The sequence below is a fragment of the Dryobates pubescens genome, chromosome 27, assembly GCF_014839835.1.
Source record: "Dryobates pubescens isolate bDryPub1 chromosome 27, bDryPub1.pri, whole genome shotgun sequence".
NCBI lineage: Eukaryota > Metazoa > Chordata > Aves > Piciformes > Picidae > Dryobates > Dryobates pubescens.
This window is the reverse complement of record NC_071638.1, coordinates 9694492-9710464: the sequence shown is the minus strand read 5'-3', so window position 1 is coordinate 9710464 and position 15973 is coordinate 9694492. Positions and strand designations below refer to the sequence as shown.

At 48.5% G+C, this 15973-nt stretch overlaps 1 protein-coding gene across 1 annotated transcript in view; it reads right to left on the bottom strand.

Moving 5' to 3' along the window:
• The window catches only part of PAWR (pro-apoptotic WT1 regulator), an 85894-nt gene extending 74359 nt beyond the window's left edge, over positions 1–11535 (bottom strand). Inside the window, exons 1-2 of the mRNA XM_054173916.1 lie at positions 11505–11535; positions 10712–11369 (exon numbers count right to left, since the gene is read on the bottom strand). Of these exons, the coding sequence (XP_054029891.1) occupies positions 10712–11218 (507 nt within the window). The 5' untranslated portion in view covers positions 11219–11369; positions 11505–11535. The remainder of the gene's footprint in view (positions 1–10711; positions 11370–11504) is intronic.
• Between the last annotated feature and the right edge of the window lie 4438 nt (positions 11536–15973).

Genomic DNA, 15973 nt, shown 5'->3' with positions numbered 1-15973 from the left:
AGCTCCATGTCCTTCCTATACTGAGGGCTCCAGACCTGCACTCAGCACTCCAGGTGAGGTCTCAGCAGAGCAGAGCAAAGTGGCAGAATCACCTCTCTGGCTCTGCTGGCAATGCTGCTTTGGATGCAGCCCAGGCTGAGATTTGCCTTCTGGGCTGCAAGCTCACACTGCCTGCTCGTGTCTTTGGCTTAAACACCATAGATGCAGCGGAACAGTTTCCACAGCAGTGTTTCCACAACTGAGTGGCTGCCTCAGTGCCTCAAATCTAATTGTAGCACATTATTTCTGACAAGTAAAGCACTCCTAGGCTGTGCCAAAAAAAATAATAAAAAAAGGTAAAAGATGAAACCATTCTTTTTCCAGCTGTCCCAGGCAGCCAGAGAGTATAGACAGGCTCTTTGCAGCAGTGTATGGCAGGAGACAACAGACTCAGAACCTCAGACACAGAATCTCAGAGATTTGTGAGGTTCTGACAAAAAGGGAAAAAGCTTTCATTGTAAAGAGAGTCAAATGCTAGAAGGGCTGCCCAAGAGGCTGTGCTGTCTTCATCCTTCAGAGGTTTTCAAGACCTAACTGGATAAAGTCTTGAGCAACCAGATTGCATTAGAGAACTCCTATGGCTCCTTCTGGCCTTAAATGCATTTAAATTCAGTACCTACAACACACAATGCCCTCAGTGCTGCCCCAAGAAGGCCAAGGGCATCCGGGCCTGTATCAAGAATAGTGTGGCCAGCAGGAGCAGGGAAGTCATTCTGACCCTGGACTTTGCATTGGTTAGGCCACACCTTGAGGACTGTGTCCAGTTCTGGGCCCCTCACTTTAAGAAGGACATTGAGACACTTGAACGTGTCCAGAGAAGGGCAACCAGGCTGGGGAGAGGCCTTGAGCACAGCCCTGTGAGGAGAGGCTGAGGGAGCTGGGGTTGTTTAGCCTGGAGGAGGCTCAGAGACCTCATTGCTCTCTACAACTACCTGAAGGGGGGCTGTAGACAGGAGGGGGTTGGTCTCTTCTCCCAGGCAACCAGCACCAGAACAAGAGGACACAGTCTCAAGCTGTGCCAGGGTAGGTTTAGGCTGGAGGTGAGGAGAAAGTTCTTCACAGAGTTGTTAGCCATTGGAATGTGCTGCCTAAGGAGGTGGTGGAGTCACTGTCCCTGGAGAGGTTCAAGAGGGGATTGGATGTGGCACTTGGTGCCATGGTCTAGTCATGAGGTCTGTGGTGACAGGTTGGACTTGATGATCTTTGAGGTCTCTTCCAACCTAGGTGATTCTGTAATTCAGATTCTGCTTCTGCATGTCTCTTGCCTATTAAAAGTCTCAGACTTCAGTCTTTGTAGGTAACTGTCTTTTTGAACCTTGAAGACTGAGAAAACTAATGGTATCTCCTTGTTGATAATGTTCTGCAGAACAGTGAAGCCTGTGCCTAGAACATATTTCTGTTTGAGGATGGACAAGAGTCAAGATAGGGAAGTTTGCAGCTGACACTTACTTTGTTCCTCTGAGGGCTTTTTGTTCTTTGATATGTTTTGGTTTGGTTTTTAAGCTCACCTCTACCCATGATGATGTACTCACATGTACTCACACTCTTAGGCACCATGCCTAAGGTATATCTAAGGTGATGTGCTTATTGCATGCTAATGGTATACAGTAGCAATGAATATGACATTTGCAGGCCTGGAGTAAAGAGACCTAAATGTTCCAGGCTTTCCTAGCAGCATGCAAGCAGATCAAATGCAGAAAAACCCAGAAATAAAACATCAGGGTTGTGGGGTTTATTTTACTTTCCCATGACCTTGTGAAGCATGGGAAATAAGTCATCCACCTACAGACTTCCAACTGGAAAGTCTTTAAATACACAATTCCAACTTAAAAAAAAATGGGGGGGGGGGGGGGGGAGGGGGGCCAAAAAAAAAAAGCATAAAACAAAAAGTAGCAGACAAAAACCTGTGTGAGTTTGGATATGTGCAATAAACACAAAGCAGATAAAGGTAGGTTTAAGAAATCAGAGTATCACAGTATCACCAAGGTTGGAAGAGACCTCAAAGATCATCGAGTCCAACCTGTCACCACAGACCTCATGACTAAACCATGGCACCAAGTGCCACGTCCAATCCCCTCTTGAGCACCTCCAGGGATGGTGACTCCACCACCTCCCTGGGCAGCACATTCCAATGGCCAATTACTCTTTCTGGGAAGAACTTTCTCCTCACCTTCAGCCTAAACTTCCCCTGGCACAGCCTGAGACTGTGTCCTCTTGTTCTGGTGCTGGTTGCCTGGGAGAAGAGACCAACCCCCACCTGGCTACAACCTCCCTTCAGGTAGAGAGCAATAAGGTCTCCCCTGAGTCTCCTCTTCTCCAGGCTAAGCAAGCCCAGCTCCCTCAGTCTCTCCTCATAGGGCTTGTGTTCCAAGCCCCTCACCAACTTTGTTGCCCTTCTCTGGAGACACTCCATCAAGTCAACCTCCTTCCTAAACTGAGGGGCCCAGAACTGGACACAGGACTCGAGGTGCGGCCTAACCAGTGCAGTGTACAGGGGCAGAATGACCTCCCTGCTCCTGCTGGCCACACTGTTCATTTGCTCTTGTCCTATCACTTGTGAGAAAAGGCCAACACTCATCTCATTACAACCTCCTTCTGTGTAGTGTAGAAAGTGATAAACAGGCTGAACAACCACAGCTCCTCACAGGCTGCCTTCTCTAACCCCTTCCCCAGCTGTAGGAGCAGAGGGCAATGGCACAGACTGTATTTCAGTCTTCAGGAATGGAGAAATAGCCTAGAAAGGGCACAAAGAAATGCTTCTCTTCAGCCAACAGGCATGTACATTATTCAGGGTTACTGGCTACATGACAGACTGGCTAGAAGAGGCCATACCTGGCAAGGCTGAATGTTAACAAGAGCTTCCAGCCATCCATTACAACCTAAACTAAATACTTCCCTTACTTGATGTAGAATTCAATACTTAACAGAAGAGGAAGTACTTTAGATTGCATTTATTTTCCACCTAGTAACTGTATCACATTTCAGATGATTAACCCCAAAACCAGGAGAGTGAAAAAAGCCCCAACCATTCAATAGGTTTTCCAATTTTGCCTGATCATTAAAAGGTCATTTTAAAACCCAACCTTCCCCTACCTGCACTTAGACATAAGTGCAAAGTTAAATGAATCAGAGGGGAAATTAACAGCTTCAGTTATTTCTCCATCACCCTCCTTCCCATTTTAGTAGCAACAAATGCTGGAATTAAGAACTACTTATTGCCAAGGAATCAGTACTCTCTGGTCAAGTCATGTGAAATCCAGCCATAGGCACTGGACTACAATCTGTTTCTTTATGTAAACAACCTGATTAAATTCAGCAAGAATGAAGTTGTCCATTTCACCTCTTCAAGAGAAAAATGACTTCTATGTATCTTTTCCACTGGAAATCTACTGCACTGCCCCAGTCTTACTCCAAAACACCATACCCTAGAGCACAGAGACCCTGGTTTTGTAAAGTGCATGTGCTGTGATTTAGAAGCTGTTAAATGTCTGGAAAGTTTTCAATTCCAGAATTCTAAGTTTATTATGTGCTATATTTGACCAAACAGCTTCCCTTACCTAGCTAACTGTTGATATTAAAGCATACTCTTAAAATAAACCCCAACCACACAACAACAAAAGAAAGGAGATAAGTTTATCATGTGCTGAAAAAAAAAGGATGGAAAGAAAAGGCAAAAAACCATGGCCTTTGAACAGGTACTGCCCATAGGCTTGGTCAAAAACCAGAAGTCACAAAGGCATCTGTGTCCAGTTCTGGGCCCCTCAATTGAAGGAGGAGATTGAGACACTTGAAGGTGTCCAGAGAAGGGCAATGAGGCTGGGGAGGGGTTTGGAGCACAGCCCTGTGAGGAGAGGCTGAGAGAACTGGGGTTGGTTAGGCTGGAGAAGAGAAGGCTCAGGGGAGACCTTATTGCCACCTACAACTACCTGAAAGGAGGCTGTAGCCAGGTGGGGGTTGGTCTCTTCTCCCAGGCAACCAGCACCAGAACAAGAGGACACAGTCTCAAGCTGTGCCAGGGGAAGTTTAGGCTGGAGGTGAGGAGAAAGTTCTTTCCAGAAAGAGTAATTGGCCATTGGAATGTGCTGCCCAGGGAAGTGGTGGAGTCACCATCCCTGGAGGTGTTCAAAAAAGGATTGGAAGCGGCACTTGGAAACATGGTTTAATTAGTTATGAGGCGTTGGGTGATAGGTTGGACTTGATGATCTCTGAGGTCTTTTCCAACCTTATTGATACAATACAATCTCCTTTTCAAAACCTGAAAAGGCTTTTACTTCTTCCTTCACCTTGTCATGTTTGAAGGGACAATGATAAATGGAATCATAAGATGGATGTGCTCACCACACAAAGACTAATATATCAAGAATAGTCATTCACCTCAAATAAACATATTTCAGACTTCTGCCATAACATGAATACCTCTGCAAAGACGGTGAGGGTATCAGGGGTTAGAAATAGGAAGGTTCATGCAGTGCTCTGAAAAACACTGCAGACTTTTTCCACCCCCCAGCAGATACAAAAAGCAGCAAGCAGTGTGCCCAGGTGGCCAAGAAGGCCAATGGCATCCTGGCCTGCATTAGGAATAGTGTGGCCAGCAGGAGCAGGGAAATCATTATGCCCCTGGACTCTGCACTGGTTAGGCCACACCTTGAGTACTGTGTCCAGTTCTGGGCCCCTCAATTGAAGGAGGACATTGAGACACTTGAACGTGTCCAGAGAAGGGCAACGAGGCTGGGGAGGGGTTTGGAGCACAGCCCTGTGAGGAGAGGCTGAGGGAGCTGGGGTTGTTTAGCCTGGAGAAGAGGAGGCTCAGGGGAGACCTCATTGCTCTCTGCAACTACCTGAAAGATGGTTGTAGCCAGGAAAGGGTTGGTCTCTTCTCTCTAGCAACCAGCACCAGAACAAGGGGACACAGTCTCAAGCTGTGCCAGGGGAAGTTTAGGCTGGAGGTGAGGAGAAAGTTCTTCACTGAGAGAGTCGTTTGCCATTGGAATGTGCTGCCCAGGGAGGTGGTGGAGTCACCATCCCTTGAGGGGTTTAAGAGGGGATTGGATGTAGCACTTGGTGCCACGGTCTAGTCATGAGGTCTGTGGTGACAGGTTGGACTTGATGATCTTTGAGGTCTCTTCCAACCTTAGTGATACTGTAATATAAATGCAAGGGCACTAACTCATTAATATGAGCAGATGGCCAGAACTGCTCTTTCATTCAGCTTAATCCTTAGGTGACTGTGGTGGTTTTAGGCTATGCCTTTAAGATTTAGTTACAGATTTCAAGCAGAAAAGTACAAAAATATAAATAAATCACTATTGGGTGTAAAAAGGAGAACAAAAGATTATTCTAAACAAAATCATTGGGTAAATATCTAGAATAAGAGGAGCTGTACCATAACAATTCTCTGCTCTTCTGAATCTCTGGCTGGTTTTGCTTCACTCAGGAGAGATAATCTGCTTGTTAGCTGGCCTTGGCTAAGTCTAACCCACTGCTTCTCTCTCTGCTCCTTTCTCTCTTGGGACAGGGAGGTAGGTGGGAGCAGTGGAATGGCTTCCCTGGTCTCTGACCAGGGGGATTTTTGTGTTGTTTGCTAATTTTAAGTATCTGTATAATATTGTAACTCCTGTATATTTTGTACATATTCATTGCATTCCATTGGAGAGTGGAGGTTTTGCTTGTAAATACAGCTTCATTTGCTTCTGAGTTGGTCTGGCAAATTAATGCTGGGGGGAAACTTCAACCTACCACAGTGAGGAATCACTAAGATGAAGGACAACTTCTGATCAAGAACAAATAGCACAGGATTGCACTCCTCTTCATAGCTTCCAGTCATTCAGAGAAGGAGTTCAGTTCCTTTACAACATACTCACTAACTACTATGCTTGACACATTTGGCATTTAAATTTTCCTTAAGTTTTTGCAGCTGGAACACAGCTACTTTCTGTCACTCTACACAGCTCAGCACACTTTCTTGCCCCACAGAAAGAGCTCATTACTCTCCATTTACTGAAAACACTGTTTGACATCTGCCAAACACCACCTTCTAAAGAGGCAGGCAGACTCTTGGTGTCAAGCCAACAGCATGGTGTCAAGAAGTCATACTCTTACTGCTGTTCATAAAGACTAGAGATTAACATAAACTGGCTAAATATCCTATGCAGATTCCTGCATCACTTCTACCTAAAAGCCCTGGGGCTGTTTAGTCTTGAAAAGAGAAGACTGAGAGGGCATCTGATCAATGTCTATCAATATCTGAGGGGTGGGCATCAAGTGGAGGGGGCCAAGCTCATTTCAGTGGTGCACAGTAATAAGACAAGGAACAGCAGGTACAAGTTTGGACATAAAAGATTTCAGCTCAACATGAGGAGAAACTTAACAATGAGGGTGACAGAGCCCTGGAGAAGGCCGCCCAGGGAAGTTGTGGAGTCTCCTTCTCTGGACACATTCCAAACCCACCTGGACACATTCCTGCGCAGACTACCCTGAGTGATCCTGCTCTGGCAGGGGGGTTGGACCTGATGATCTCTGGAGGTCCCTTCCAACCTCTAATGTACTGGGATACCTTTTCCTCTATTAGTATCTTCAGTACTTCCCACACATACGTCAGGAGACTGTTGTCTTGAATTTGGCTGCTTCCTGTGCAAAACACACAGATCCAGGTTTCTACACCTTTTAAAATCATTCATCAATCTTATTAAGAGAGGAGCTCTTCTGAATTTAGATGACTTCCATCTGGTTAGCTGAAAAAGTAAACTTTGTATATAACCACACTTCAAATAAACCCCAGCTATCTCACTGTTCTTAGATGAACCAAGATTTTGACTGTATACACCCCCCTCTTTAAAAAAGGTAACCACAAAAAAGAGTTGTAATTCAGGCTGGGGTTCAGAAACAAACAAAATGTCCCCACACAGCTATGCCAGCAGAACTCTCCAGTGCAAACAGTCACAAAAGCAAAGCTGCACTTTCACCAGGGCAGCTTGTTTTGCCCACAGCAGCACAGAATTGCTTTAACAATATAAAGCAACCCTCTTCCTATATGTGGAGCCTCTCAAAGCACTGTCAGCGCAGGGTAATGGGAATTCTGTTTCTTGGAGAGATAAGGAGCACAGCGGTAAAACTGTTACAACTAAACTAAACAACTGCATCAACTGAGTAAGCACAAACTGAGAAATGCATTCTCACATAGCTAAAAAATGGTTGCAAGGCTTGATTTTTAAGAAGGAAACTTAGGTGGTACAGATAATTACATACAATTTAGTTCTCTCTCACAACCTGAGAAACTGTTAGGAGGTAACAAAACCTAAACACCACAGCACTTTAAAATATTTACAGTGAAATCAACTTAAGATTCAACAAGCTATCAAAAAACTACTTTTTATAAAGGAAAATAAACCAACAAAAACCCCAAACCCTGCAGGTATTTCAGAAGCCATTTTCAAAAGCCACCATTACTGAGATAAGCATTAGTGCTGAGAAGATACTTCTATCACAATGCTCTCTATGTATCAACACCACTACCCCCAGCCTGTCAGCATCTGCTTTCACAGCTTTCCCTGTACTGTGGTTTCTGTCATCCACTGACTTCAATACAAAATACACATGCAAGACACAGAACTGTTGAAGACCTCGCTCTGTTACCCTGCTATTGAACAGAAATCAATCATTAATGAATAACGATCTGCTTACATTCGTCATGCCAGCTTCAAGATAACCGAGACAACACAAACTCACTTTCCTTATTCCACCGCCTTTCATTCCATTAAATTCTCCAGCTGCACTGCAACTGAAATAAAGCCTTCACTTCTTTGGGGTAAAAACGGGTTTTCTAGTCCATTTTGGGTATAGAAGTTTCTAGACACTATGTCTCCTGGAAGTGTATTTTGTTGACAGTTACCCATCCACTTTCAGGGTTTCAGGGTGTAAGCATCTCCCTTGAGCATCATTCTCCTCCAGGGGCATGCTGATCATAAAAGAGACATATTTAGCATAGAACAGCAGCTGCACTCTAGAAAAAGACTGTTTTCTTAGACTCACAAAATTTTTAGGGTTGGAAGGGACCTCATCCAGTTCCAACCCCGCTGCCATGGGCAGGGACACCTCACACTACAGCAGGTTGCTCACAGCCACCTCCAGCCTGGCCTGAAAAACCTCCAGGAATGAGGCTTCCACCACCTCCCTGGGCAACCTGTGCCAGTCTCTCACCACCCTCATGGGGAACAACTTCTTCCTAACATCCCATCTGAATCTACCCATTTCTAGTTTTGCTCCATTCCCCCCAGTCCTATCACTAGCTGACAAAAAAAATAATAGAACAAAACACCCAGTGAAGCTTTAAATGAGACCCCCCTGAAAAGTGATTTTACAATGCACACCACACAGAGCTACAAGTGCTAAGTGGTTAAATTCAGCATGTACTAAAACCCAGTCACCACTTACAGCACGTGGTAAAGCTACACACACCTAGCATCTAGTGAGAAAGACAGCAGAAGGGAGCTTGATTATTCCAACAAGTCATCTATGTTGCAGCCTTCTCACATCCAAGAACTTCAACTGAATTAGTACTTCAGAATTTTCTGATGAATAAAGAGATCTGTGAAAGACAGTAAATGTTCCACAAAACATTCATTGGTAAGTAATGGTGTTTGGCATCAGGCACAGTCTTTGAAGCTGTCCACCACCAGATCCAGTGCTCCCCAGCTAAATTAATTCTTAGGAACGCACGTGGGAACGCTCAGAAGTATTTAAGCAACGTTAAATTGTGCAAAGAGAGAGCTCTGCAAAAGCAGGCAAGAATGAAATACTGCTAGCAACTCTTCCCCAACAATACCCTGTGCAACAGGTATCTGTTTATTAATATTTGACTCAGGAAAAAAATGTGATAGAATGCTTAATTGCTGAAGAAGCAACGCCTACAGGTGCAGGTTTTCAAAAGTGCCAACACATGCTGGCAGGCAGCAAAGTTATTAGGCCCCTAGAACGGTGGGAATGGGCCAGAACTCGCTTTTCAATGCCTAAATATGTTAACCTTCATAAATACACCACCCTTAAAGCAGCAGAAACTACACTAGCAAGTTCATACAGAATCGTGTGAGAGATTCTAACGGCTGCTGAGCCAAGCAGTGTGTTTTCCTGGAAAGCAAAGCATCTGTGGAGCAATATTCCAACAACACAAACAAAAACCCCAACCACCACAAGACCCACAGAACTGGCAAACCCCAAACCACGGCACTCAAAACTATACCAAAGGAAGACAAGTTCAGAAAACTCATTCAAAGAGCTGAGACACTAGCCTCAAAAAGGTTAAAAAAGAAAAACCAAACCCACAACACCCCAAAACAAGAGAGCGACTGGAGATGAAGGACACAGAAGCCACCCCTAAAAGGTGATGTGGTCCAATTCTTGCTGCAAAGCACAAAACCATGAACAACGGGGCCAGGACTGATTTGTTCCTGAAAGGAAAGATACACCCTTGTAAGAGTTCCTATGGAAGCACAGAGTGCAGGTATTTTGAGAGCTCTGTATAAAACAAACCAACCAACCACAGCCTAGGAAGCTTGCACGCTCTGAGGCCAAGCAATTAAAGCACTCATTTGTATTCTAAAGCGAGAATATTCAAGAGCTATGCCAAAACACTTCACCTCAAACAAAAGATTATGCAAGTAATCATTCTGAAAAAAACCAAACAAAACACCGCAAAATTAAAACGTTTCTACTGTTCCTAAAACTCACTCCTCACCTTCCAATACCTTCTGCTATTGAAAGCGCCTAGGACGTCACACAAAAAAGGATTAGTGACTTCAAGCATGGCGAACGTACTTTCATCTGCTGCTGCTTCGCAAACAATCATCTTACTCTCTGGTGTTAACAATCCATGCCGTTAACCAAAAGAACTACAAGTTCTTCTCACAGTGATGGTGGTCATCAGTGCAAAACTGTAGACTAAACCCCAGCTTTATTCAAAGTTTTCTGAGCCTTTCTTATTAAGTAAAAAGAAAAAATACAAGAAAAATGAAAAAGCTGAAGACTTTAGTTATCATTCTTCTAAATTCCTCTAGGAGCATTATAAATCAATGCCAGACGTTCATGCTAGTAGCAAACCACAAAGGACAGTGGTGCTGGCTGATAAAAATATCCTCCCCTGCCTTTGAAAAAATGCCTTTTAAACCACTGCATTTTTTCCAGCGCAGGAAATTCTTTTGGGTTCTAAGCTGAATAATATTTACACCTTAACATCTACCCAGAGCTGATAAATCAGCTTTCTTGCCTTACTATTGTTTTTGATCATACTTTAACAGGCACGTGTCTCAGTTTGATGTCCAAAAAGCCTAGAATTTACCCTCTCCCACCAAAAAGATACAGAAAGAAGTCGCAGGTCAGGGCAGGTCTAACTTATACAGAACAAACGGCACCTTGCCCGTTCGGAGGCCGTCCTGCAAGCTCCCTGGACCGCCCGCCAATCTTCGCGCTTCTCCAGGCGGCGCAGGGAGCACACTTCCCCCACGCCGCCAGCCCACGCGAGCCGCTCAGCCACAGCCAGGAGCGCTCCGCAGCAGCGCGCCGATGCGCACGGCTGCGCCCCCCCGGGCTGAGCCTCCCAGCCGCACGCGGCTCTCTCCTCAGCGCCCCCGGCAGTGACTCAGGTGCGGCGGCGCCCGCCCCCCTCGGCCAGCGGGCTCACCTCGGCAGCCGGGATGTTCACCACACCTGTCGACCTCCTCTTCTCCCTCAGCTTCCTCTTCTCGATCTGCCCTTTCCCCTTCCTGGCACTGGGACCCGAGTTTTTCCCTTTGGCGGCCAGCTTCTCTTCACCCTCGGGGGAGCCCGGCGCGGCGGCAGGAGGGGGCTTGAGGGCAGGCTCTGCCCCGCGACCTCCGGCCAGAGCCGGCGGAGGCTCCTTGGCGGGGGCGGCCCGGCCCAAGGCGGCGCTGGAGAGGCTGACGCAGTTGACGGCCCCGCCGGCGGGGGGCGCCGCGCGGTCGGGCGGGGCAGCCGGGCCTCCGGGGGGCAGGTTGTTGTTCAGCTCGGCGGAGGAAGCGCCCGCCGCCGGCCTGGGCTCCCCTGCAGTGGCCACCCCCGCGGGGGCCGGCGGCGCCTGCTTCGCCCGCATCTTCTCCCGCTTGGCTTTCCACTCTTCCAGAAAGTCCGTGGTGCTGCCACCGGCGCTACGGTAGCCGCCGGTCGCCATGTTCCCGGAGGACTGGACGGTAAGAGCGCCACACCAGCCCCTCTGCCGCCACCCGCCCTGAGGCGGCTATGCTGCCGCCCGGCGAGAAGTCCCGGTGGGGCGGGCGGGAGAGACGGAGGCGGGGAGAGAGACTCGGAGAAGCACCAACACCCTGCAGAGAAACAAAAGGGGAGATGTGAATCGTCCCGTAGCACTGCCCGTCCTGGTCGCGTCGCAACTTCCCGGCGCCCGGGAACGAGCCCCCATCACAGTCCGCCCTCGCACGCCAGGCTCCCGCGGCTCGCACCATGCGCCCGGCCTCGGCGCCGCACTCTGCGCCCGCCGCAGCTCACCTCGCCCTTCGGCGCGGCGCGGTTCCACTCCCCCCTCCCCGGGCGTGTTCTCCACCCCTCGATCGCCGACGCCCGCCCGCGGTCAGGACGCCCACGAAGCGGCGTCCCTCGCCCCCGGGGCCGGAGCGTGTACCATCCCCCCGACGCCCGCTTGCCTGCCGCGGGACAGAGCTTCCGCGCAGGGTGCAGGCGTCCGGCGCTCACCTCCCGCCCGGCGGGGCCGCAGCTCGGGCGCTCCCCAGTGCCAGCGGCACCAGGTGAGCGGCACCGCCTCCCGCCGTCCCGGAAGGAGCGGCGCGGCCCCGAAGCTTCCCGAGCTCCCCCCTCCCTCCCCTTTCCCCATCGCGGCGCGGCCAGAGCCGAAGCTAGGGCGGAAACTGCCTAGATGGCCTCAACAATGGGGTTGAGGGCGGGGAGGCCCCGCCCGGCCCGGCCCGGTGCGCTGCTCGCCGAGACTTGACCTCGCCGGGTGCGGGCCTGCTGCGGGCGCTTGTCACCTGTCCCCTGTCCCGCCACCTGCCTCGCGTAGCGCCGGCACGGGAGGGAGCGCGGCCCCTGCGCTCTCCACGAGTGGCAGCGCGGCCGCCTGAGGATCGGAGCGGGACGGGACGTCGCCAGCCGCCGCGCTCCCTCTCCACTGGCCGCTTTAACGGGCGGCGGGCGGGGGCTGCCGGAGCCCAGCCGCGAGGGGCCGGAGGAGGCGGTCTGGTGTCACCTCCCCCGTGGCCCTCGCCAGGGGCTGCGCCAAACCCACCTCGCACCTGCTGGGCAGCCCCCGGTGGAGGGAGCGGAGGAGCCCGCCGCGCCCTGCCGGCACACCTGGCCTGGGGCCGCCTAGCCGCGGGGCAGGTGCCCGGGGGGTTGGCTCCCGGGTGGTGCCCGGTACCGCCGGCGGCTGTCACCGGAGGGAAGGCAAGAAGCCGGGCGTAAAGCCCGCCACGGCCACCCATCGGCTGTCATCGGCGAAACGCCGCGCAGAAGCGAACTCTCGGCCTCAAAACGCGGGGACTGCCGCGGCTTTCGCTCCGCCGTTTAACGGGGTCGGTGCGCGGCGGGAAGAGCCTGAAGTTAATTGCTCTCGCAGCATAATAACTTCCTCTCGTCCGCTCCTCTGCTGGGGAGAGTGAGGTTACTTCGTGGAGTTTGGTCCGCAGGCAGAAGGTTGGGAAGAGTCTTGAGTTTTCGTGATGTTACAAGAAACAAGCATTCGAGGGGTTTCCACTAGTCGAGCAAAGGCTCGAAAGGTGTCTCGTTGGTAAATGACACAGCATTGAACGGGGAAAACCAACTGGGTTCCTAATACTTGGTGTATAGGGGAAAACGCAGATGCAGGCAGTGCGATGGGCGTGCGCAGCGTCCGTCAAACGCTTTGTGTGGGTGATCAGGGGGCTAAATCTGCACGGAAAACTGCCGGGTTTGGTTTGGTCGAACTCACTATCGAGAGGAGGAGGCTCAGGGGAGACCTTGCTGCCATCTGCAATTACTTCAAGGGTGGTTGTAGCCAGGTGGGGGTCGCTCTCCCATGCAACCTGTGACAGAACAAGAGGACACAGTCTCAAGCTGTGCATGGGGAGGGTTAGGAAGAAATTCTTCGCAGAAAGAGCGATTGGCCGTTGGAATGTGCTGCCCAGGGAGGTGATGGGAGTCACCATCACTGGAAGTGTTTAAAAACAAGACTGGATGAGGCACTTAGTTGATTAGATGGTGTTGGGTGATAGGTTGGACTTGATGATATCAAAGGTCATTTCCAACCTGGTTAATTCTGTATTATAGCAGGCTGAAATTTTAGGGTATTTTAGGAAATTACAGTTTTCAACAGGTTTGCAGCTTTCTTAACCCTGCTTTATAAGGGTTATGTGGAGAGAAATGAAGGAGCCTATCAGTGCTACCTTTCCAGCATGTTCAGGACAGGATACAAGCTGATGGCAGAGGCAGAGGAAATTCGTAGAGCCTAGACTTGAATAGCTGTGAGCACTTTCTGACTTTGTCATCCCCTTTTCTCCTGCAGCTCTGAATGTGTCTGCCTGGTTAGTAAAATTCATTAGGACTACAGAATAGAAACTTGGCAGGTTTTTGTTTTCTCAGATAAAACAACATAGATGCTACAGATATAGATTCAAAATACTTAACAAAGTGGGGCCCCAGATACCTGGCATTAAGCTCTCTGCACCCTACAGTACACATAACAGGCTTAGTCCAAGCAAGTTCTCTTCCACAGCAGTGGACACTATCTCACCCTACCAACCTTCTCTGCCTTTCTGGTGATCATTCATTTACTTGGACTTTTCACTTAACTCATACCTGACTTCTACTCTGGTTTGAGCTTAGGGTTTGTGGGTGTTTTGGTGTGGCAAGTTGGTTCTGCAGGAGTGATTAAGTGTTTGTGTACATGGAAGTTACGGTATCGGGACCCACAGTTGCAGATGTAACCTCTTATCACTCAAGCCAGGGGAAAAATCCCAAACCAAACAGGCCAGTTTGTTCTGCTGGAAAGCTGCAATGGGTAGAAAAACAGATGGTGGGAAGGTATTTCTGTACTAACTCTATTTAATGCTTGGTAGTACAGAATCAGTGAATCAAGTGCTTAGCAAAAGTTGACCTAACAAAAGTTTTGACTGTGCACTCTCCTGAAAGAAAAAAACAACCCACCACACACAAACTGCACTCTTTATCTGTGGAGTTTTTAAGTTAGGAAACTATTATATATTTTTTTTTTGGGTAGAAAACACAATGTAAAAAAAAATAAGGCTCTTATTCCTATGAGTTCTTGTCTGTCTTTTCCCATTCTGCCATTTTTCCCCTTCCTTGAAAGATGAGTGTCAGGAGCATGGAGCCAGGCTCTGCTTGGTGATATCCAGTGTTAGGACAAGGGGCAGCAGATGCCAGCTGGAGCATAAGAGGCTCCACATGATCCTGAGGAGAAACTTTTTCCCTGTGAGGGTGACAGAGCACTGGAAGAGGCTGCCCAGGGTGGTTGTGGAATCTCCTTCTCTGAAGACATTCCAAACCCACCTGGATGTGTTCCTGTGTGATCTGCTCTAGGTGATGCTGCTCTGGCAGGGGGGTTGGACTGGATGCTCTTTCCAGGTCCCTTCCAACCCCTAACATCCTGTGATTCTGTGAAAAGGAAATCATTCCTCTCTGGCCATACCATAAGGTCTCTTCCAACCTGGTCTGGTCTGGTCTGGTCTGGTCTGGTCTGGTCTGGTCTGGTCTATTCTATTCTATTCTATTCTATTCTATTCTATTCTATTCTATTCTATTCTATTCTACCCCTCACTATTACACCCTGTGAGCAGCAGAACTGACTAAAGATGGGTAAAAAGAAAGTCACTACTTACAGCACATAGTGTATATGAAGATGCCTTGCACCGTGTTTTAGCTCTTAGGATACCCTCAGTTCTCTCTTAAGTGTCCCCAGCTGCTGCCTGGACCCATCTCTGTGACAGCCCTGAGCAGCTAGCAACGCCTGGATGTGCTTACCCCACTTCACATCTTATCTGTCCACCTTTCCTATGTCTAGGAGGTGCTCTTGCCAAGCTTTAGCTGCACCTACTGTTGGACTAGTAGGTTTTTTTTTGCTCCAATTGTCTATAAAAAACATTGTGGCATTTTTGCTTTGGTTGTTTGGGGGGGTGGGTTGTTTGTTGTTGGGTGGTTTGGGTTGGGGTTTTTTTGGGGGGGGTGGGGTGGAGTTGAGTTTGGCTTTTTTTTTTTTAAGTGCCAAAAAGTCTGTATTCCCTGCAGCCTGTTACAGATTAACAGCAGTTATGTTGTGGTGAGGGAGGTTGGGCTTGAGGGCCCAATGCAAAAATGCTGACTGTCAGATGTTTGCATCTCAATAAGCTTGTCTGCTAGAGAGTTTTTGGGGATAAAGTCCCAAACTGTTTAAGTGTAGTGCTGGATGTTTTCCTCTGCCACAGTGGAGGACAGCTTAATAGCTTGCATGCATTTTTAGGGCAGCAGTTTTCTCTTATTACCAATAATAATAATAAATCTTCAGGATATTCTTAAGGCTTAGAAAAACAATTCATTTCATTAGCTATGTTTTAAGCTGGCATAAGGACAAGGGTCCCTAAACCTTCAGATATCGGCGTTTATATACTCAGTATTACAGAGTGAGACTTGACTCTAGAGGTAGAATTACCACCAGGGTTTGGGGAGGATGATCTTGATTTCCTTGGCCAGGCAAAACCCCAGACCACTTCATTTTTCAATTTAGAATGAACTCCCATCATTGCTTCTGGAAAATCTTGAGGAAATTAAGTGCCTTTTGGGGTTGAGCACTTCAAAGCTGGTTCCTGTGTAAAGGGTTGTAATTTCTTCTAGAGATTGGATAAAATTATCTGACTTTCATAAAGTTCTGCATTCAAGTTTATCTGAGCCAGAATCTTTTCTGCACTGGCAAGTTTCGAGTGCTTGA